The sequence below is a fragment of the Colletotrichum costaricense genome (assembly GCF_030867565.1).
Source record: "Colletotrichum costaricense strain IMI 309622 chromosome Unknown Scaffold_2.1, whole genome shotgun sequence".
NCBI classification, from domain to species: Eukaryota; Fungi; Ascomycota; class Sordariomycetes; order Glomerellales; family Glomerellaceae; genus Colletotrichum; species Colletotrichum costaricense.
In genome coordinates, this window is record NW_026848231.1 from 1,550,631 (window position 1) to 1,572,698 (window position 22,068).

Here is a 22,068-nt window from a genome sequence, read left to right on the forward strand (position 1 = left end):
CGGCATCGTGTTTCTGACTACTAATTGTAGCTCCAGGCTGCTCCAATATGGCTGACTTGCCTCCGTAACCTTCGCTGATCTTAGAAACCTGCTATCGCGTTGTCCGCTTCGACCAACAGCTACCGTTTCTTCTTGGAAACTTACAGACTATCATCAATTTGAGTTTGAAATCCCATCTATATGGGTACAGTGAGGCTGCCAAATTGGATCTCAGTCGGATATCGCTACGCAAACCCGCGGAACGCGCGGTGAACGTTCTTTGCTGAGATACATAAACTCTCAGGATAGCTTTCTTCGCAGGTGAAGGACATATCTCACCAGAGTCTTGCTAGCACACTTATCGAAAGGTGTCTCTTAACTTCAATCTGCCTAGCCCTTCTTGAGCCAGCCCATCGAATCTGGAAACTACCATGATGCGACACTCAACGACATTGCTCGTCTCAGCACTCGCAGCAGCAGCAATAGCAAAGGACTGCGCCTACTTCTGGTCCTACCCGAGCGGCACGTGGGACGAGTGGGCAATGGGCCGTCTCGACGAGGCCATTGGCATCTGCGCCGAGGACATAGGCGGCCGGGTGTACTACCCCGATCAGAACGTACAGAATGGCAATAACCCCGCGAACCGGTGTACTATCTGCCGCGACGCGAGAAGCAGTACCAAGGACTATGATATCGATAATGGCTACTTTCGTATCCGATGCGGCACGTATGCTGAGGGAAGTTGTGGGGCGTAGAGGCCTGAGAGGTGAGTTGCCACAGTATGTGTCACGGGAATTGCTGCTTAGTATCCTCGCCTAGTAAGGAGTTTTCAAGAAGAGCTGGTGATTCTGAATGTTGAGTGAAAGCACATTGAGACGAGAGATGAAACTGAAGGTGACTGAAGGTCTGCTCTCGCAATGTCACTCGCATTCGTTCGGGCGATTCGGGGACACTACATTCGTAAGATCGAACAAGATACACAGTATACCAGCGGCTTCTAACGCGATTTTTCAACTTTACAAATATCTTGCTGTGTCCTGGATGACTCGAAGATCATGAATGTATTCCAAGAAGTCACCGTTATCTCGTATGAGAGATGAGTTCGTAACAGTAACATGACTACGTAAGTAAGCCCACACCACAAATGCCATACCCAATGTGGCACCCAACTTGAGCCATTGAGACCCCAAAACCCTCCCATTTTACCTCACAGCCCGTCTTCGTTCAATAATAGTCTCCTCTTGCATCGTATACCTTCCCGTCTTGCCCACAGGACAGCTCCTGTGTCGTCTTGAATCTCTTGCGGTCCTCATTCCAGCACATACGACCATACCCATTGGAAAACTCGGGATCCCGTCCGCTCTCCCATAGATAAGCCAATGAGGGCCGGATTAGTAGTTGGGTCGGTGACGACCAGCGAATACCTGGTGTTGTATGTGTTTTTTGGAATTTTGGTGGATTCACGATGTTTTTTGTGGTGGATATAAGTCGAGTTTTGTCGTTTGTGAGACTGCACCAAAAAAAGAGCAGTGCGGTTGCTGACTGTACACTTGCAGCTGCATGATGACTAAGAACCTACGTGCCTTACATTGCAGTCTGCAGGTGCCAGGCAGCCCTTTAAGAAACCCCTGTCGACCACCCGAGAGCTTGAACTTTGAATCTTGAGAGGAGTATGGGTATTCCGCACCCACACGTTGGGTATCCCGCACCCATACTAGGCTCGTTTGGGCAAGTAAAGGGCAGCACGTGATTGCACCGCCGCAGGCGCCACTTCTGGCCCGGAATCACTATTATTCTAAGTAGGGGTATTCCGCACCCACACGTTAGGTATCCAGCACCTATACTAGGCTCGTTTAAATAAGTAATAAGCTATATATAATTTTATTACTAAGTAATAATTATATATTACGCTCTAAGTATACCTTTTTATTATTTTTATTTTTATTTATATATAAATACGTATTTTTTTTATTTAAATACTTTATTTTTTAACTATTTTTAATATAAAAAAAGTACTTTTTTTAAAATTAAAATATAAACTTTAAAGATATATTTTTTTTTAAATAAATTATAATTTTTAAAGTTATTATTTTTAAAAACGTATATAATTAGTATTAAAAAGAAGATATAATAAAAAAAAGTATAATAAAAAAAGGTATAATAGAGGTAAGTATAAGGTAGGGTACGGGATGCGCTTTTTATTTTTAAAGTTATTAAAATAATAGTAATTCCGGGCTAGAAGTAGCGCCTATAGTAGTATAATTACGTACTACCCTTTATTTACTTAAACGAGCTTAGTATAAGTACAGGATATTTAATATATAAGTATAAAATACCTATACTTATTATTTTAATAATTTTAAAAATAAAAAGCGCATCCTATACTTTACTTTATACTTACCTCTATTATACCTTTTTTTATTATATTTTTTTTTACTATACCCTCTTTTTAATACTAACTATATACGTTTTTTAAAACAACGAGTTTAAAAATTATAATTTATTTAAAAAAAAATTTTTTTTAGAGCTTATATTTTAGTTTTTAAAAAAGTACTTTTTTTATATTAAAAATAATTAAAAAATAAAGTATTTAAGTAAAGGAAATATGCGTTTATATATAAATAAAAATAAAAATAATAAAAAGGCGTACTTAGAGCGTAGTACGTAATTATTACTTAGTAATAAAATTATATATAGCTTATTACTTATTTAAACGAGCCTAGTATAGGTACGGGATACTTAACGTGTGGGTGCGGAATACCCCTACTCCTTGAGAGCATGGCCGGTAGCCGGAGCTAAACCCTATTAAGGAGGTCAATCGAACTTGGCCCCCGGGCTAGGCCGGCCGTCTCACTTTCGATCCTCCCCAATGGTCGCCAAGAGCCAGTCAGCAACCCGTCGTAAAGCCTGATGAGGCAATGGGGGCAATTGGGGGACCCAGCGACCATCTCCAGGCAGCCGCCAATTTCCCTGCCGTCATCCTGCTTGCCCGTGCGGCTGTCGAGGTTCAGCGACGACTTTCGATGCAGGAACCAGGGTTTCTCGAGGTCGCCAATCGGTCCGGATTGGATGGATTGGATGGCTTGGATGGATTGGACGAACACCCGCAGCTCGATGCCGTCAACCCTTGCGTTCTCTGGAAATAGACTTGAAAGACTCCCGCTATTTGGTGAAGCGATGCCGACAAAGCAAAGTTACAGGGGGCCTTTTCGTGAGGAGAGCTACGAAATACACTAGAGCTATTCAGCCCTCACGATCGACATTTGCATTAGCGTCCAGGCCCCAAGGAAAGAGCTGGTGCTACGGCATCGGGTGCTGCGCCCCTGGGATAATCTCGTTTTCCTTCCTCCTTACTCCATTGGCGAATCCTGGGGTTTACCGTTGCGGCCCGCAAGACTCGGGGAAGGCATCAAAAGCTTGTTAAGACGGCCGGTCTTCCCACACTTCTTTGTCTCTGTCTCTGCATCCCTCTCATCGCAAGCCTGACAATCCACCAAACATTGTCAACATGGTCCGTCTCAGTCTTTTGGCACTCGCTGCCACCACGCAGCTCGCCCACGCATGGCTGCCCAACGACGGTAGCAGGAAGCTCTTGGACACCCGCGGCTTCAGCCTCTTTGACAACCAAAACACCACATCCGATGACTCTGACGGCGTGAGCAAGCGCTGGTGGACGGCTTCCGGCAAGATCAGGGGCGTCAACCTGGGCTCCCTGTTCGTCTTTGAGCCATGGATCGCCAACAATGAGTGGAACACCATGGGCTGCGGTGGACAGCAGTCCGAGTTCGACTGCGTCATGAACACGGGCCAGGAGAGGTCTGATGCCGCGTTCCAGAAGCACTGGGATACGTGGATCACCGAGGGTGACTTGGATGAGATGATGTCCTATGGTATCAACACCATCCGTATTCCCGTAGGATACTGGTTGGATGAGTCGCTGGTTGACCAGAACTCTGAGCACTTCCCGAGGGTTAGTGTCCCTGGTCGAATCTGACATGGTGTATTGTGACTGACCGTATGCAGGGAGCTGTCAAATACTTGATCCGGCTCTGCGGCTGGGCTAGTGACCGCGGATTCTACATCATCCTGGAGTATGTTCAACAACCCATGAGACGCCTTCAAAGACTAACAACATGAAGCCAGCACGGTGCCCCGGGTGCTCAAGTGGCGAAGAACTCGTTCACTGGTCAAGTAAGACGCCCTGTTCCTAGACTTACAACCGTCTTCTAACCATATACAGTTCGCCAACACCCCTGGCTTCTACAATGACTACCAGTACGGCCGTGCTGTCAAGTTCCTCGAGTTCTTGAGGAAGCTTGCCCACGACAACAAGGAGCTTCGCAACGTCGGCACGATCGAACTCGTCAACGAGCCCACCAACTGGGACTCTTCCGTGCAGTCTCTCCGCAGCACGTTCTACAAGAACGGCTACAATGTTGGTCACCAAAGTCTATACTTCGTCCACCTCACTAACACCCTCAGGCCATCCGCAACGTCGAAAAGAGCCTCGGCGTCAGCGCCAACAACTACTTCCACATCCAGATGATGTCCTCGCTCTGGGGCTCCGGCAACCCGACCGAGTTCCTCGACGACACCTACTTCACCGCGTTTGACGACCACCGCTACCTGAAGTGGGCCAACAAGAACGACGTGCCTTGGACGCACGACAGCTACATCTCGACGTCGTGCAACGACAACCGCAATGGCGACGCCTCGGGTCCGACGATTGTCGGTGAGTGGAGCATCAGCCCGCCCGACGAGGTTGAGAACTCGGACGACTGGAACCGCGACACGCAAAAGGACTTTTACAAGAAGTGGTTCGCTGCGCAAGTCCACGCCTACGAGAAGAACACCGCCGGCTGGGTGTTTTGGACGTGGAAGGCCCAGCTTGGTGATTACCGGTGGTCCTACAGAGGTGAGTTTCCTTTATGGTGATTGATGATGTGTATGCTAACAAGGATGTAGACGGTGTTATTGCCGGAGTCATTCCCAGGGACCTGAACTCGATTGCCAGCTCGGGCGTCTGCGGTTAGAGGGTATCTCTGACTACATATACGGGAAACGGAAGATTTGACGCATTGCACATTCTCATTGTAGATATTTCCATACATAAGCATTTGAACGTGTAAATGAACCTCCTGACCCAACCTCGTATCGGAGTTCCACTGCATCTTGTCACAAAAGCAACGTAACCTGCGCGAACCCGCACAGCACACCCCATCATCGGCCCTTTCGGCATGCTTGATTCCCTAACCAGGATGGCGGCGTTGGTGTCTCGTCCGCATCCAGTAAGGCCTCAACCCCCGCTAGTCTCCAGTCAGCAAACGGCCTCGAGATCAACCTTGCCGGCGTGCAGGATCAATGACAAAATGCCATCTACGTGGGAGATCATGCAGTGGAAGTCCATATTCTCCGGCCTGGGGTATGCTGATCCTGTCAAGCTGGAAGCGGCCCTTTTCTCGTATCTGTTGACTTTCGTCGCGACTATTTTCTCACCACCAAGTCACCCAAGTCAAAGAGTGAGCCAAGATGCCTAACCGGCCCGCCGGCACGTCCGCGTTGGTTCCAACGTCATGTCTCACTTACACATGGGATTCAGCTCTGCCCTTACTAATCCCTCGCATGACTCTTAGGGCTCGGGACAAGTTTGTGATCAAAGACTTCAAAGTCTGAAGCGGATTTCCGCAATGTCTCGCATCACCATATTGAAAACACCCTGATATTACAAGGTTGCATCTGACATTTCAGCCTCGAAAAGCCCAACCCGTACCACCGTCATCTATGACGTGCGTGTGGCGTCGTTCCGTCCCGCCTTGGGGAGCGCCATTTTTGAACTCAATTCCCACGATGCAGGAAACGTGGGGTTCTTGTGAAGCTTCTTTTTTGAGGCAAACATCTTGCTTCCTTTCGAGCCCTGCCGTCCATAGTTCTAGACCACGTGTGCTCCTCTTTTCCGTTCATTAACTTCAGATTGACCCACGGCCGGAAACTTGGAAATCCGAACCCGCGTAGAGTTTGCGTGGCTTGATGTGGGGTATCCTGCGCCGGGAAACTCAAGCGTCAGCATCGTCAGTATTGTGGGCTGCTTGATATCGCTATTCTGATAATGGTATCAGTCACGGCCGGGGCGGAGGACACGGAGGGCTGACTGGAGTGACAGACCCGGTGCAACCCTGTGAACGAACACAAGGACGATCAGAATCAGACGAAGCAGCTGTTTCCCCAGATTTCTTGCTTCGCCGAGGACAGGAGCATCCTCCCTTACTGGCTCGTTTGCGCTAGCTCCGTGCCCATCAACGGAGCCGAATTGTGGGCGGTGATCGACACCACGTTACCAGTGCTCCTTTGAGACTTCCTAGTTTGCTAGTTTGCGTCCATGTCACCCTGGAAAGTGACACCAACTTTACGATGCGGCTAAGGACCTCGTGTATGTTTAGCGGGGTTCCGCCTTCCCCCGACCGCCTCTTTTTTTCTTTCTCCCCTCCCGCCAGATCCTTCCGACATGATCATCCGTCATATGGAAAGAATGAGGGACAGCAGGGTCTCCCGCGGAAAGAAGGCTGGCTGAACCGGAAGCAGCAAGAAAGGACACCAGAGTTGTCTCTCTCTTAATATAAACCACGCCACCCCGCTCTTCTTCAACTTCACTTCGTCCGTCCTTGGTTAGATCCCACATCACCAACGTCGTATCCAAACCTCAAGGTGTTCAACATCATTCATCGCATCTTTCAAGGTACGTGAAAGTCTTCGACATTTCAGTATAAAGACTGGGCTCATCTCCTCTTCATTAGCATCAACATCAGCAACTACCACTTCTCCACGAACACATCATCACCACCTCTCCAACCATCACCATGAAGGCCGCCTACACTATCGCCCTTCTGGGTGCCACTCTGGCTTCTGCCCAGTTCACCAACCAGACCAGACCCTTCTGGCTCAAGTTCACCCCTTGCACCGGCGGCTCCGGCGAGACCTACCTCACCTCGTGCCACTCCGGTGCCGGCCAAGCTGGTCTCTGCCCCGAGACCACGGAGCCCGTCCAGGAAGCCAACCGTCCCACGACCCACACAAACTACTTCCTCAACGAGACCCAGTCCGACTACAACGGTCATCTCCTCGGCGCCCTGACCTGGAACCAGCCCATCGGCAACGGTGACCCCATCTCCTCTGGCATGCTGCTCAACCTGCAAATCGTTAGCAACGGTGCCATTCCCATCTTCTCCCCCGGCAACACCGCCCTCTTCACCCTCGGCTTTGACGAGAACGAGAAGCTCTTCATCTACTCCCGTGCGGACGACTCCAAGGCCGTTGCTGGCTCGCAAGCTCCCTATGGCGACGAGGCGTACTACCGCTGGCACGTCTGCTACACTTTTGTCGGCAACTACTACTACCGCTCCCTCGTCTGGATCACCGCCGGTCCGGCTTCCAACCCTACCTGCGAGGCTGTTGATGTGTACCGCGAGTGGGCTTAAGGCATGCATGGATGGGCTCACTGGTTACCAGCTTCGGCTGTGAGAAGAAGCCCGAGCTTCATGATCGGTCCTGCAATAATTACACGACAGCAACTCTGGTGTTGTCTTTGGTCGGAGTTCCGACACGACTGATGATGGTGGTCTACCTCCTGGTTGATGGAGCACGACAAAAGTTTCAATAATTAATCCTAATAAACTCTGTATTACAAACACTGGATAATGCTTCTTCTCCATTATTATGTTAGTTATTTCTCCTTCATATCATGGCTGTCATGCTATCCTACTCTGTCGGGCTAAACCCAAGTCTTGGGTATAATACCAGTACCATACCTGGCGTGTTGTCATATCATGAGTATGTCGTATCCTGCGGCTTTCTTCAAAGTCCGATCTCATTCAGGACAATTCCTGCAGCTAGGAAAAGGGGAGGGAATCTATAATCATATCAGGATGAAAGTGGAAGCACTCGTCTGGATTAGCTTCCGAGTATGATCAGCCCGGTTGCCGAACCATCGGCAACCATCTGATCTTCTCAGAGGACCCCTGATATGTTGTCTTACAAGGACCCCGTGCATGGGCCGCCCCTATTGGGAATGACATGGGCGGGGAGGACGTACCCTCTTGGCGGGAAGCTTACATGACCATCCCTCTCCAAGCTCCTTCACATACCGACCACTGACGCAGAGAAGCCATCAGTGACCATGAGAATATATGCTGCACGATTATACTATGAACTGAAATCTGAACTTTGTGGTCTTAGGTCTGTATCCCGAGCGAAGAAGGAAATGGCGGGGTAAACCAATCACGTAATGTCTTGTCCATGTCATTGCGTCAGGAAGCGCTGTTGCTGCGAACACCCACACCCATTCACTGTGCCATCCCTGGCTTTGGGGGCATCGGGGCAGTCTGTCTGCGCGAAGTTGGGATTGTTTGCCTTTCCTCTGCTCCTCTCCGTGTGGGTTTACACCAGGCACTTACACGAAATGGGCATGCCCCGCAAGTTCTCCAACACTCAGAACAGGCTGTACCAGACTAAGGCAGTCGGGATCTTCTTTCAGTAACTTCAAGACTTTGACGAAAACTCAGAAATTCGAAGTTCAAATTGTCATTAAATCAATAGCCCCATTAACCGATGGTCCATCAGCTTAATGCTTCGGAGACATAGCACCCCAATGAACCCAAAAGGAAATAGGCAGACCGCTTGCTACGCAACGAAGCCTGCAAAGCACGGCGGATCCATCTTTAAGAACTTCCGTGGTTTTATAAAGCCTTCAGGTCAAGAGAAGTGTGGATGCGAGGGCCCCTGGTCTTGAGTTAGCTGTTGTTGCTCATGCTGACATTAGCTATGTGGTCTGGCATCCCAGCAAGGACCATCCAGCCTTAGGTAGCTTACCTAAGGTAAGGTAAATAGGCACCAGCCATATAGGTAGTATCGCATCCCAACTGAAAGTCTTCTCACTGGAATGGCCCGAATAAGTTGTTGTCCACGGGATAGTAAGCATCTTTGAAGTCATTCAACATCATATCGAGAGTATCGTCGATGGCCAGCGTCGTCATCGTATTGGTGGTGGCGGCAGTCGTAGGTACACCAGGGTCAGTCCCTCCAGCGGGAACTAGAGGCTGAACTAGGACCGTGCAGCCACAGATCTCCTTGTGGCGCTTAATGTTAGACTGGTGGTTCGGAAAGGATTTGCCGCATGACATCTGAACAGCCTGTCTGTGCTTAGAGTTGATATGCCTTTTGAGGTTGGAGGGACTCGAGTAGGCTCCGTCGCAGCCGGGTGCTTCACAGCGCAACTTGGCCTTGGTATCTGAGGCAGGCATGACGATATGAGCGTTTTGCTTCTGCTACGCTTAGAAGATGAGTAAGGCCGTTGACATAATCTAGGAACTGAGGTAGGAGAATAGCTTGGCGTGTCATCTCCAATCTCAGGAGGACATCGGTGGACTTATTCGCACCTGTTTATATATCCAGATAATTGAGGAGTGCGAGTCTCCATGTCGTAGATAGAGGAAGAAAACGCTTCCATCAATCATAAACGACTTTTAGGTAGAAAGAGGAGGTTTTCCACTTGTTCGTGATGGTCGGGTCAATCCAAAATTGTGCGACATCGGTCAACACCTCGTTGCTGACGGCTCTCTGTGGTCTGCCCCCATCCAAGGCGCTGGTTCGCCCTGTGACCGCCGTTAGAGGCGAACGGAAGCGAACGGAGCAAGGTGAGACTTGTCATCGGTCGGGTCGGCGCCTCATTGAGACTGGTACTCTCGAGGTTTATGACTGCGGCTGCAGCCATCCTCCCCAATGGGAGACGCGGCACTACCAATGATAGTTTGGGCTCAGAGGGGAGGAGCGCTTGTTTACCTCTCTTTGAATGCGTCCGACCGAGCTGAAAATCGCCGCAGGTCACTTTTCTTGCATTCTCATGCCTTTCTTGACATCAACGATGCGCTTACCTGAGTTGGTGACGTGCGGTCCACGAGGCTGGGTGGGCAGGTTGCCAGGGGGTTGACGGAAGACGAGACCAACTCGAGTGACAGCTCACTTGAACATGACTTCTTTTATCGAGGCTGCTAGGTCTAGCCCGATTAGGTAACCCTTACATAGGATTGATCAAAGGACTTAGGTATGTCACTCAGTTTCAAAGGACATAACCTCTCCATGGACATCACCAGTCGGAGAATATAAATCTTCTGAGAGGGGAAGAAAACAGCATCCCCCTATCTCTATCCAGTATCTCTTTCATTTTGAGGAGGAACTGGGCGTAATGACTTGAGACTCGACGTACAATGCGATGATCCGGAAACCAGTGGTCGGGTGATAAATCAGAGAAGATGAACTCCTCCGTGACACTTAGCCACGTTGGCAATCCAGGTAGCCGCGAAGAGCTTTACTGAGTCTATTGGCGCATAGCAGCCGGCCTTGGGGATTGGTGTAACAAGCTGCCTCTCCGTGGTACCCTATCCACTACAAGAAGAATTGTAACGTTTGCCAACCTAGTAGGACAACACATGCTCGAATCTCCAAATCTACGGGACATCCGCCTACATACATCGTGATTTATTGGCCACCCCTGCGGACTCGATTGGGAAGACGCGGAGGCTCGACGTAGGTAATTCTCTAGTTTCCCCTCACGATAGAGTACAGTCAAGAGTCCAATCATTGATGAATCTTGTGAAGCTCTGTTTGACGAGCATCCTGGAGAGCTTCTTTTGCATGTGCCTTGCACTAATCCTGTCCATTAGGATGACCTCATCATCGTAATGCCGAATGTCAAGCTCCATAGTCGGTACGTCTAGGAGATAGTGGTGGTACCGAAAGTCTGGGATGAGAGAAGAGCTAAAACAAAGCTGCTGACGCAAGGGCACGACCACAAGACGCGGTTTAATCACAACCATTCACTTGATCCTGGACCCATGTGTCCGTGCGTGTCCTGGTGTGTCCCGCAAGGGGGCCCCTGTATGTGGATTACCCTAGCGCTGGAAACGTCCCGTCCCATCCTCGGATCCCCTGTCTTTTAAGGTTCATCCCGTTTAACCACCTTTGTGCTTACGGAGTACATAGGCCGCATTTGATGGATTCCGGGGCTACCGCTGCATAACATTGGGACATACTGGGTCATTCAGGTCCCCTATGGAGGGCCTCTTGATCCAAGTCAGATGGAGAGAATCAAGTTGTGGTTTCGCCGATACTGTTCACAACTTTTCGCGCTCACACAGATAGAAGAGGAGATGCCTCGTCACACGCAAGCATGCTCTGGCAATTATGGAGGGAAACAGATATTCATTCTCGATGTTTGAATTTTGTGAACCAAAGACTCCCGTAACAAATGAAAGTATCATGAAAGATGCATGGCTATGCAATGATAACGACAATGCCTCTGTATGCGAGTCTAATTCCTTCCCATTCTATCGCGCGTATGCATCTTCAAATATCCACACAAATATTAAACAATCTGGTTTTTGATCGCTAGGAAGGCTGTTTCAACTAGTGATCGAGAAATAAAGCTTCAGTAGATGGAGACCTGCTCCTTTTACCGATGGCCGTGCCGGTCGTCATTCAGTTCGTGATACTGGTCGTAATGCTGGTCGTGATGCTTGTCATAATGTCGGTCGTGATGCTGGTCGTGATGCTGGTCGTGATGCTGTTCGTGATGCTGGCTGCAATGCTAGCCGCGATGCTGGTCATGATGCTAATGACTCTGGTAGTAGCCAGCATGGTAGCCATCATGGTAGCCATCATGGTAGCCTTGCGGGTAGCCAGTCTGGTAGCCGTCCTGGTAGTTTTGCTGAAGACCGTTCAGTGACTGGGTAGTCTGCTGTTGGCTCTGTGGGAGATAATGGTGGCCATACGTGTAGCCGGACTGGTAGGCATACTGGCCGTGCTGCCAGCCGGCCTGCGAGCCGTCGCGATAGCCATGCTGATGGCCGTCGTGAAAGCGTTGCATCCAGAGTTGCTGATAGCTGATTTGTGACATGCCGGTGTACTGAGGTTCAGCGCCCGGAATGCTGACATTGAATGCTATCTCTGGTCCAGTTCCGTTGCCAACAGAAGACGAAGGTATCCCTGAGCTTTGCTGACATTCCCCACATTTGTCTTGATGTCGCTGAATGTTGTCTGGGCGGTCGGTAATCAGACTTCCGCAAGGCATCGGGACCTTGTCACCATGAACGCTTTTCTGGTGTCTGTTGAAATTGGACTGGTCGTTGAACCGCTTGCCACGGCATTCCGGCTGTTCACACTGGAAAATAGAGGGTTTCGAGGTGTTGTTCTTGGTAGGCATGACTGGCTTCTAGCGGTGTTGGAGTCGTTTTTGGGGTGTCCAAGGCAGTTGGCTGCAGGTACGAGGAACAGAAATTCAGGCTAACGAAGGGAAAGAACTAACTAAAGAATGACTGGATGAATGAATGCGAATGACAGTGATAGGAAAGAACAGAGGAACAGAAAGTAATAGGACTCGGATTGAGCTATGGCTGGCTAAGGCCTCGGCCTTATAAACCTTTGTGAGTACGTATCTGAGTCCACCGGATGGGAAGGAAAGGAACACACCGCGCAAAGCATGACGAGGACCGGAGCAGACTGCGCAGCGAGCTCAAATGACAAGGTGCACACTCCTGGGGATTCTACAAATCTGACGCTGGAACGATTTGCCTGGAAGCCACGCCATTCGAAGTTGAGTCTGACCCCTGCGTTTCGCCAGTTGAGGACTGCGTGGGGAACCACGCAGCACCAGGGAAATCGCACCCCTACTTCTGGCCATTCTCATATTCAGCCGTTGAGGAGCGCTTCTTTGATGCAGGGAACGATGCTGTGAATGTGTGCATTCAAGTCTCTGGTGTGTCGACGTCGATTTTCCTATTAAACAGTCTGAATGTTGGGCTTCCACAATCGCAAAGATGAGGTCTCGTTGAAAGTAGATACCGGCAACAACAGCAAGAACAGAGAGAACGTCGAATTCACCGAGTGCAGAGAACCTTTTCTTCGCATTTTATATATATATACTAAATTATTTTTGTAGAGAGGACTTGGGTTGCAGACTACAGCATCCTTTGCTTTCGGATACCGCGTTTTCCAGACGCTGAATGGAACGTCAACATTCTCAGACGCCTCAAAAACCATCATATGACAAGTAAATCTTCTCGACGATAGGTAGACGTACGAAGGGGTGCTTCCGCTAGGTTTCGTATGAGTGGAAATGGCACGATTGTAGCCCCTGGTTGTTGCCAGTCCTCAGTATGAAGTCGACTTCACTGGCATCGTGGGTTCAGAGAACGAAAATGTGTGAAACCTGCCAACATCAAGTCCTCAGTGTGGCGATCATTTCGTTGGTGCTGGACTGCGATGGAAGAAGAGGGTGCACCTGAAGTTATGAGGACTCAGCCCCACACCTGACGTTGCATGCCCGGTCTTCCATGGGGAAGCGGTTACAATTTGCACTTGACACGAACGCTCTGCTCATCTACGTACCTGGTTAGTGTCTGGCCTCCGCTGTCAGGTTTTTGGAGTAGCACCGGCGCCGGCGGCACCTACAACCGCATCGTCCATGGCTGTCAAGGGAATACCAAGCCAGCCAACCCCACCACTTCACCAATGACCTCACAGGCCCGGCGGGAGGTATTCGTCGGGATGCGCAGCAGTATTAACACTTCGCCTGCTTCTCCTCGAGTCCTGTAGTTCTTATCTATTATCTTATCTTCGGCTGAATCAATTGCTGTCATAAAGAACTTAGCTTGCAGGCTGGACGACTTGGAAGCTTCCATACAACATCAGACTGCGGTGTAAGCTTGTATCTGAAGCCTTGTTGGTTGGTACCGGACTTCTTCCCTATCGAAACGTCTGCTACATTCTGCACCCAAATGTGCTGTAAGAGAGGTAACTGCAGTCCCCCGGATGACTGTATGTTAGTACAAATAATTGCTTCTAATAAGAGGGCATGCAAATCAAGGATGTCGTTCCTCAACTACGAACCCCCGCACACGAGCTGTCGAAATCCGACGTTAAGGGTCGATGACAAACTTGGAGCTCACCTCTCGTTGGTGGATGCTGGGGGTCCACGTCACTTACACGGGCCTACCTGGTCTTAGACCGGCCGTTGGATGGTGAACCGATTTCTTATTTGGTGGGGCTCAATAATACATGAAGTCACCGGGGCGAGCCGAAGTCTTTGTTGGCTTATCCAGTCTTTTGCAAGTGGCAGAATTTATTTTTGTGTCTTCAACGAACGACTGAGTAAAACGTAGTAACGCATAAGAAAGCCAGCTCTGATCGGGGTATCGGACGACCCCGGTTCATCCTACGTCCCCTGTCAAATGCAAAGTTGCCCGACTGCTCTTCCTCGCGAGGAGCTCCGTGCGCACACCTGGTTTGACTACACCCATCAATCAGTTAGGGACTTGGTCGTGTTAGGGACGGTCTTTTGACTGATCACCCGCGAAAGCGAAGTTCTCGATGACCAACCTTACAAATCTTGCTTGAAAGACGACCCCCATCATTGCTGTCTCGTTGCGTGATGATGCCACCTCATGACACAGCTCGACGTCAATGGCCTCTGGAACGATAAGGATAACACTCAAGGAAAATTAGAAAACCAAATCTCAAACAAGATAGACAATCCGCTTGCTCCACAGAGACACATGGGGTAATTAAACAACGTGTATCATAAGACGTCCATAGTTCTTATCACGCTGTGCGTCGAGGGAGGTATGGGCACGAGGGCTCCTGGTCTCGGATTAGCTGCGTGCCGACGCCCGCGGTGCAAGAATGCGTTCCCATCTGCTTGAGCCATGAGGTCTCGCATTCCGAGAAGAGTGTTCTTACTACAAGAACCCAGGATAATATCCATTGTTGGGATCATAGACGTTGATGTGATCTCTCGAGTTGATAGCGAAAGCGTCAGCGAACTCGTCGACGGTGTCTTCGAGAACCAGGGTACCAATATCATCGAAGATTCTGTCGGGCTCGACGAGGTTGTCGTCGAAAAGATGGGCTCCGACGACATCCATGGTGTCGATGGTGTTGCCGACCTCGTTGAGTGTGTCATTGAGGATCGGGGACCCGAGGGCGTCAAGGGAAGGCAACCCCAGAATTGCACGGCATCCGGAGCACCCGAACTGGTGACGGCGGGAGTTGGATCGGTGATCTTGTCTGATTATGCCGCAAGGCATCTGAACGGGCTCGCCGTGCTTCGACTGGATATGTCTGGCGAGGTTGGATGGAGTTGAGTAGGTCTTACTTTCGCAGCCGGCCTCCTCGCAGCGTAGGTTGGAAGATGCTCTATTCCGCGTTACAGGCATCGTGAAATTGCTGCTTTGTGTTTATTGCGCTTGGGAGACAAGTTTGGGTTGCTATATTACGGGAATCGGGAAGCAAAGTGGGAGAATGAAACAGCTAGTCATGCTGCTCATTCCTTCAGGAGAAAGCGGATGAAGATCCATCTTTGTACTTTTCAGTAGATGATGATGATGAAGCTGGTGGTGAGGAAAGCTTGGGAGAAAGGGAAACTTCGGTCTCATCAAAGAGGAGGATGGAGGCTCCGTTTGACAGCTCATTTACATGGAGCGCACCGATTGGACGGTGGACTTGGGATCCTGCTGGGGGAATTGAGGGAAATGCTAGTCTCGACCGGGACACTTGATCCTCCATCCCTGCACGGAAGCAACCATAGTGATGGTTGGTAGGAACATACTCCAACATCGAATCAAAAGTCTAGCAGCACTATCAAGGTAATGACGAGCTTCACGCAACCCATTCGACCACACACTGCTACGTCGCAGGCAAAAAAATACAGCGCAGACCTGCAGGGCACTTCACCTGCCTGCTTCTCTCCCTGCTCAGGTGTTGAATACAGTTGGCTGCCCAGGCACTCAGTCTTGGCCAGGGCCACCCGACACAGGCATCTTGCGGGTCACGTGATGGGTATATTCCCGTTATGGTCGGGTGAGTTGAGATAAGGTCGGGCCTGGTTGAATGACCTGCATCCTCCTTCGGTACGATGAGCTGAGCTTTGGGCCCGTGGCCACCCCATGCGCGTCGGCACCGCAGCGCCGCCAAGCCTGAGGGGCGGAGCAGCTTGGGCGGAGCAGCTTGGAAGACAAACCAGTCGAATTGTTAACGTCGCCTTTACCATCTGTGACCCCGAATTCGGCGCATTCATAGCTGTGTGAGACAATGAGTGTCGAGTCTCGATCGTTAATTCATTACCCACACCTCTCCGATTGTCAACCTGGTCTCTCATCCACTCAGACCTTGACGCATTCCAATAGACTTCAGCCTGGAAGACGACTAGTCGAAGTCGTTAATCGCACACCCATGCATGCGCCGCTTTGCGGCAGACCTCCGCAAATGCTCATCGCTATCGTGGTGTTAGCCCGTTCGAGGGGTCTTCTGCTCGGGTCACTAGGTAACCCGACCCAATTACGGGCTGTCATACAGCACTATAAGGTAGTCGGGCGCATTTCACCCCTCTACGGGTTATCAAAACGCCTCCCACAACCCTTGGAACATGCCATCAGCGTAACCTTGAATCGTCAGAATAGAGCCCCCCCCCCTAAACTCTACACCGATTGGAGCCGCGCAACCGTCTGTCGCGACGCCATGCCCTGGTTTTATGACGAGTGCGATGGCTCCTCCTCAGACGATCCAGGAGTTCAGAACCCGCCTTGGGTTTGAAGCTGGAGATGAGACGGGAAGTATCTCGACAAATATGACAGGCGCACCGGTCACAAATTGTGGATCGCTAATAGACCTTCACTTCCTTGCCAGTACTGCATATATAGTTCTACCGTCTATTGAAGAAAAATCTACGGCCCATGGGGTAGCCGTGCAAAGGGGGGTTTGATTATTGCAGCTTTGCCGGTTCTTGAATCTGGAATGTCTCACCAGCCACGCATGTCGGACCCTCTCGCTTGTACGAATGCAAACTCGATCCAGAGGAGCCACTTGAGTGTGGTAGGAGACCTTGATCCTGTGTGTAGCCAGACTTTGAGCCCCCGCCGTACGGACCTTCTCTGGAGAGATACCCCGCACGCAAGCTCACCGAGTTGCCAGTGCAAGTCACCGTGGCTTCACCGAGGCTTCACCTCTAACTTCCAGGGTTCGGAGGCCAGCCACACTATTTGCATCTGTCTGACCTTGCCGTTTCAGTGCTAGACCATGCGAGGCAGCTAATCTGAGCATCTTCACTAACAAGGGCATCGGAACATCCTGCTCTTTTGACTTGGTGTTTGGTATATTTTCCTTACGCACAAGTATCCAAGTTGCAAGGTATCTTATATAATGTATACATAGATGTAGGAATCAATGTTCGAGTCTACTCGCGTGCATTCGTTGCATAGGAATGGCTAACTCTCCTCACGACAGGCGCCGAGCAGGCGTCGTAGCATTTGCCAAGCTGACGGGAGGGACGAGAAGAGGGACCATGTTCAAGGCTCCGTGTCGTTGGTAAGCTCAGTGCTGACAGGCTGCCCCCATACACAGATACAAGCTCATTATTGCCAATGGTGCAGCGTTCTAAAGCGTCCTCCAACTAAGGGCTCCCTGCAACGTTGTTTTCTATGCGGTCAATCATGAGGTTTACAGCTGTTGGGGCTCGATGCCCGGAGCGCTGACTTCGAAAGTCATCGGTGTACTGCTCAGATTCCTCATTGCTATGACGTTTGCGATGTAGAACATTCTCTTGCGCTGTTAATAACACTGCTTCGCCCACTACTCTCGCATACACTAGTGCCTTCGTCGAAGCGCACCCAGTGTGAAGTCAGCTGAACGATTGAGCAGTGCAATCATCGTCGCTATGAGACATCATAAAAGTCGCAGGTAAGTGGCAAGCTCCTTTTTACCACTTTCTCAGTCGAAGCCTGGCTGATGAACTTCTATCAGAGGCTTATAACGAAGTGAGAGTTCACTCATCTACATCTCACTGATGGTTGGGGTCCACCTCACTTACACAGGCTTGGGCCTTATACAACGGAGGCCGGGGCCAACGGCATTCGTGTATGGCAGGGATCCCTAATTTGGTGTTAGCGCACCGACAACCTTAAGTCAAGATGCTCTAGGCAAGCCTGTCAACTAGGTACGGTGAGATATCTCAGGTAGCAGGTTTTCATTGGCAACATCTAGTTAATCTCTTGGCCAGATGAGAAAGACTTTTGGTTCGGTGTATATCCTGTGGATCTCGAGCACCTTACAACACCGTCACTGCTGGTGTGTCCTTGCATGCGCCTAGTTAGGTACGTATCCGTAATGACGGGTTTCTAGGTACGTACTCCTCCCGCGTTATCGCCCCACTTGCCGTTGGATTCCACCCCTTGGTCGGGTGTCCTTGGAGCCACCGGCCATGGTGGGTGCTCCACGCACTTTGACATGGGTACGTAGCCGTAGCGCTAACATCATTCCGCCTCGTTCCTCATCGGGGTTCACTCACAGGCTACTTGAACTTTTGGAGAGTCTCATGGATGGAATTTGGTGTATTATAAAGAGCGATTAGCGTAAAAATAAGCGTGGCTACGTATTGAAACATGGAATAGCCAGCTCTGCCCCGGGTATCAGACGTTCACAAATGCATTGCATGCCGTTCCTTGCCAAAAGAGACACTTGACGCGATTGCTCCTCGATGTTGAGAGCTCCGTGTTGACGCCGGTTCTGACCGGCACGCGAGCCACGAAGTCGGTCTTGCTAGGAGCGCTATTCCGGTTGAAGGGTCTCGCAAGTATAGTCCTCCATGAGAAAGCTCATACCGCTGAACTCTCCTGGATGGAATTCGAGGGTGAAATCGAAGTCCCTAGTCTCCGCGGCACCGGTGGTTGCGCTCGTAGGTGACCCGAAGCTGGTTTGCGCAGCGGGACTTGAAGGCTGATCCAGAGCCGTGCAGGATCTTGCACATGACTTCTGGTGGCGCTTGATATTCGACTTATGATTTGGAAAGGGTTTTCCGCAGGACATGCGAATAGCAGTGCCGTGTTTGGAGTAGTTGTGCCTGTTGAGATTGGACCGAGTGGTGAAAGTGGTGAGTTCGCAGCCGGGCTTTTCGCAACGAAACTTTGAGGGTACTGCATACCCCGGGACAGACATTGCGACTGAGGTCAATGTTTCCCTCGCGGATTGACTGCACTTGAAAAATGAGAGAGAAGGTTGCAAAGTTGAAGGCTGAGTATTGCATGTCTATTCTTCTCGACAGGGCAAAACTAATGTCATGGCCACCATTTATACATGTACTCAGCATCTTGTAAGTAAATGAGGATTGCGAGCCTCCTCTAGGTCATCCGGTTCACCGGCCGTCGTGGTCCTGGTGTAGTAGTGTAGCATGCCGTCTGGATAAGTAGCGGCAAGTACTTCCGAGCTTGCGTCCACAGTTCCTAAAGCAAAGTCCCGCTTAACGCTGGGTAGACTACAGATGAGTACGGAGTACTCTCGACGACTCCAAGGATTCTAAGCCGCAAACGGAGTAGCAGCGCTCCCAGTACAAAGTACACCGCCTTACCCCTGTATGGACCCTACCGCTATCTAATGAGGTATACTTCTTTGCACTGCCTCCTTGTTGGTACTACATGTGGGAGACCTAAACTCTCACTCACTTTTTCTAGACCATGCTATGGTATAGTATAACCGCCGCCTCCTACGAAATGCTCAACACAGAGGAGACGTGACAAGGGGCAAAATCTTCTCTCCATCCCATCCTCTGAAGAGGCGCATATACGCCAAGGCTAGATCAAGCAGGAACCGCTCTTCACGTAAGGCAGAACGTAACCCCATGCCAACACGCATGGCCACACCTAACACGCCCATAGAGGCGAGCGAGGTCGCCGGTCATTAATGGGCAGGCGCCTTAGCCTGGAGTTGCTTCTATTTGTATTCGAAGAATTGTACTGTGTTGGCTTGAAAGACTCATGTCGCGATGACCAGCTTGGGGACAGAAGACCTGCTTGTGTCTACGCAATTTTCAAACATATAAGTCTATGGGGTATCAGTCACATCAGACAGCCTCACTCTCTCGCTCCCCAGCTGCGCCCCGCTTGCTGTTCGCTCCTCCTGAGTACCTCCCACTGCCCTCTCTCCTCCGTCTCCATCTCCTCCCCTGTCCCACTTCCCCCATCCCGCCTCCGCCCCGGCCTCCGCCGTCTCCTCCCCCTTTCCCACGCCGAATCAGGCGCCGAAACATAATTCCTCTTCCGGCTCGCCATCTTAAAAGGAAGCATATTGCTAAGTCTCTCTATGTTGCCAATAATCCTCCGCCCATCGCCTGGCCGACTCCTCAACAGATGAATTACTTGCATCAAGATCTACATGTAGGTATTTTCAGAGCTTAAGCATGTTGATAAACCCACCAAATTCGTCGCCGGACAAGAAAAAGCACCTAGTATGAGGAGGACGGGCGGAGAAATGGCGACACCCCCTTTCATTCTTCTTCAAACTCATCTGCTGCCAATATTTTAGCCATCCGAATGTCATAATGTCTGTGGGCATAGATGGGTACGGCAGACTGGGTACGGCAGACTGGGTACTCCATCCGAATATTGACCGAAACTCAATCGCGCTTCACCAAGACCCGCCCCCACCTTACTTACACGAAACCTCGGCCAGGACAAGTCATAAAGTATAATTCACGATTTCCTCGACTCTCCGTGTACGTGTCAGTCTACGTTTTCTACTGAACATAAAACAATGGATATGTAAGTTTGAAGATATAGAACTTCCGCCATTCTGACCTAAGTTTCGATGATTTGACCTGATGGCTAATCCGGCAGTGTATTGAAATAGAGAGCTAGACTACCTATGCTCAAGTCTGCTTACACAAGGTCTGAACACAAGAAATTGACAGCACTCTCCCGGGGATATCGTGACTGAAAGACGCCCATTCAAAATTTCCAAGCTGAGAAAATGGGTAATCATTGCCAAGGCTCCATATCGTGGGTAAGCTCAGTGCTGACAGCTGCCCCCACCATACATATTTAATATGATGGCTTTGCTGCACAAATTATGTGTGAGATTAAAGAATTTGTAATTCCCTCGTCTTCAGAAAAAGACGCCGAGCGATGAGCCGACATCAAAAATATGACATCTAGCCATGACGCAATCTGAACAGCGAAGGAACGGCGGAAAAAGAGACCTTCATTCATTTGGCATACTCTATGATGGCCTTGTTGTACGAGACGGTGCCGAAGACAATGTTTGTCAACGCACCTCACCATCCACCCACTCCTCGAAATAAAAGAAGAGAAAAAAAGAGAAAGAAGACGAACAAATTCCCCGGTACTAAGAATGCCCAAAGAGGGACGCAAAATTGTCGACGAGGGTTCGGCATACATCGCAATATTCTTCAATCGTATCCCGACTGCCGGCTCCGATCAAACTTGACAGTTTCTGTGGTAAATGCATGTGGAAAATGAGAAGAGAAAAAGGTAACACTGAAAAGGCAAGCAGAATACGCTCAAGTCTTGCCAAGCAGTTGAAAATATACCCTGTTCTTCTCATGCTCCCCGTAGGAAAGGTCAGCCCTCCACGACCACGCGTCTTGCGTAGAAACGACAATCCTTCCAGAGGTTCCTTGTCGCCGGCGAACCCTGTGTCGATGGCTGCTCTGACTGTGCACAGAAGCTGGGCATATAGCCACGATGTCGGCGTCCCAAAGCTGATTCTCCACTCAAAGGGACCGAAGATCGTGATTCTCTGAGAGATAACTCAGGTTGTTGAAATCTTCCAGGTAATTGTCAAAGCTGACATCAAGGCTGGAACTCTCAGTAACAATGTTGGCGTCGCTCATAAGTCTTCCGAATTCGTTCTGTTCGGGCGTCGATGTCATGACTAGAGCTTGACAACAGCCCTTACACTTGTCCCGGTGACGCTTGATATTCGATGTGTGCTTAGGTAGTAGTCTACCGCAGGACATTAGGACGGGCTCGCCGTGCTTAGACCGGACGTGTCTTCTGAGATTGGATTGAGTAGAATAAGTTTTGGTTCCACAGCCGTGTTCTTTACATTTTAATTGTGATGAAGATGCTTGAGTCCCTGGGGCGGACATGGTGATTTTGGCGGGGTTACCGGAAGATGAGCTACAGGGATTAATGATTTGCGGCTGTGAGATGAAGTTGATAGATTCCGAGTGGCTGTCTGTCTACCATAACTGATACC

At 50.0% G+C, this 22,068-nt stretch overlaps 8 protein-coding genes across 8 annotated transcripts; 3 read left to right on the forward strand and 5 right to left on the reverse strand.

The window, feature by feature from the left end:
• Positions 1–410: 410 nt before the first annotated feature.
• On the forward strand, positions 411–734 carry CCOS01_02151 (uncharacterized protein; the record flags this gene model as incomplete). The annotated part of the gene is made up of 1 exon (XM_060450343.1): positions 411–734. The coding sequence occupies one exon, from the start codon at positions 411–413 to the stop codon at positions 732–734; it is 324 nt and encodes a 107-aa protein (XP_060318993.1).
• Positions 735–3,487: 2,753 nt separating this feature from the next.
• CCOS01_02152 (endo-beta-1,6-glucanase) lies at positions 3,488–5,012 on the forward strand (the record flags this gene model as incomplete). Its single annotated transcript, XM_060450344.1, has 6 exons — positions 3,488–3,949; positions 4,003–4,070; positions 4,119–4,170; positions 4,220–4,414; positions 4,462–4,894; positions 4,945–5,012. The coding sequence occupies 6 exons, from the start codon at positions 3,488–3,490 to the stop codon at positions 5,010–5,012; spliced, it is 1,278 nt and encodes a 425-aa protein (XP_060318994.1).
• Positions 5,013–6,833: 1,821 nt separating this feature from the next.
• CCOS01_02153 (uncharacterized protein) lies at positions 6,834–7,451 on the forward strand (the record flags this gene model as incomplete). The annotated part of the gene is made up of 1 exon (XM_060450345.1): positions 6,834–7,451. The coding sequence occupies one exon, from the start codon at positions 6,834–6,836 to the stop codon at positions 7,449–7,451; it is 618 nt and encodes a 205-aa protein (XP_060318995.1).
• A 1,452-nt stretch (positions 7,452–8,903) lies between these two features.
• CCOS01_02154 (uncharacterized protein) lies at positions 8,904–9,272 on the reverse strand (the record flags this gene model as incomplete). The annotated part of the gene is made up of 1 exon (XM_060450346.1): positions 8,904–9,272. The coding sequence occupies one exon, from the start codon at positions 9,270–9,272 to the stop codon at positions 8,904–8,906; it is 369 nt and encodes a 122-aa protein (XP_060318996.1).
• A 2,366-nt stretch (positions 9,273–11,638) lies between these two features.
• On the reverse strand, positions 11,639–12,229 carry CCOS01_02155 (uncharacterized protein; the record flags this gene model as incomplete). Its single annotated transcript, XM_060450347.1, has 1 exon — positions 11,639–12,229. The coding sequence occupies one exon, from the start codon at positions 12,227–12,229 to the stop codon at positions 11,639–11,641; it is 591 nt and encodes a 196-aa protein (XP_060318997.1).
• Positions 12,230–14,762: 2,533 nt separating this feature from the next.
• CCOS01_02156 (uncharacterized protein) lies at positions 14,763–15,239 on the reverse strand (the record flags this gene model as incomplete). The annotated part of the gene is made up of 1 exon (XM_060450348.1): positions 14,763–15,239. One exon carries the CDS (start codon positions 15,237–15,239, stop codon positions 14,763–14,765), a length of 477 nt encoding a protein of 158 aa, XP_060318998.1.
• Positions 15,240–18,624: 3,385 nt separating this feature from the next.
• CCOS01_02157 (uncharacterized protein) lies at positions 18,625–19,011 on the reverse strand (the record flags this gene model as incomplete). The annotated part of the gene is made up of 1 exon (XM_060450349.1): positions 18,625–19,011. The coding sequence occupies one exon, from the start codon at positions 19,009–19,011 to the stop codon at positions 18,625–18,627; it is 387 nt and encodes a 128-aa protein (XP_060318999.1).
• A 2,569-nt stretch (positions 19,012–21,580) lies between these two features.
• On the reverse strand, positions 21,581–21,958 carry CCOS01_02158 (uncharacterized protein; the record flags this gene model as incomplete). Its single annotated transcript, XM_060450350.1, has 1 exon — positions 21,581–21,958. The coding sequence occupies one exon, from the start codon at positions 21,956–21,958 to the stop codon at positions 21,581–21,583; it is 378 nt and encodes a 125-aa protein (XP_060319000.1).
• Positions 21,959–22,068: the final 110 nt, after the last annotated feature.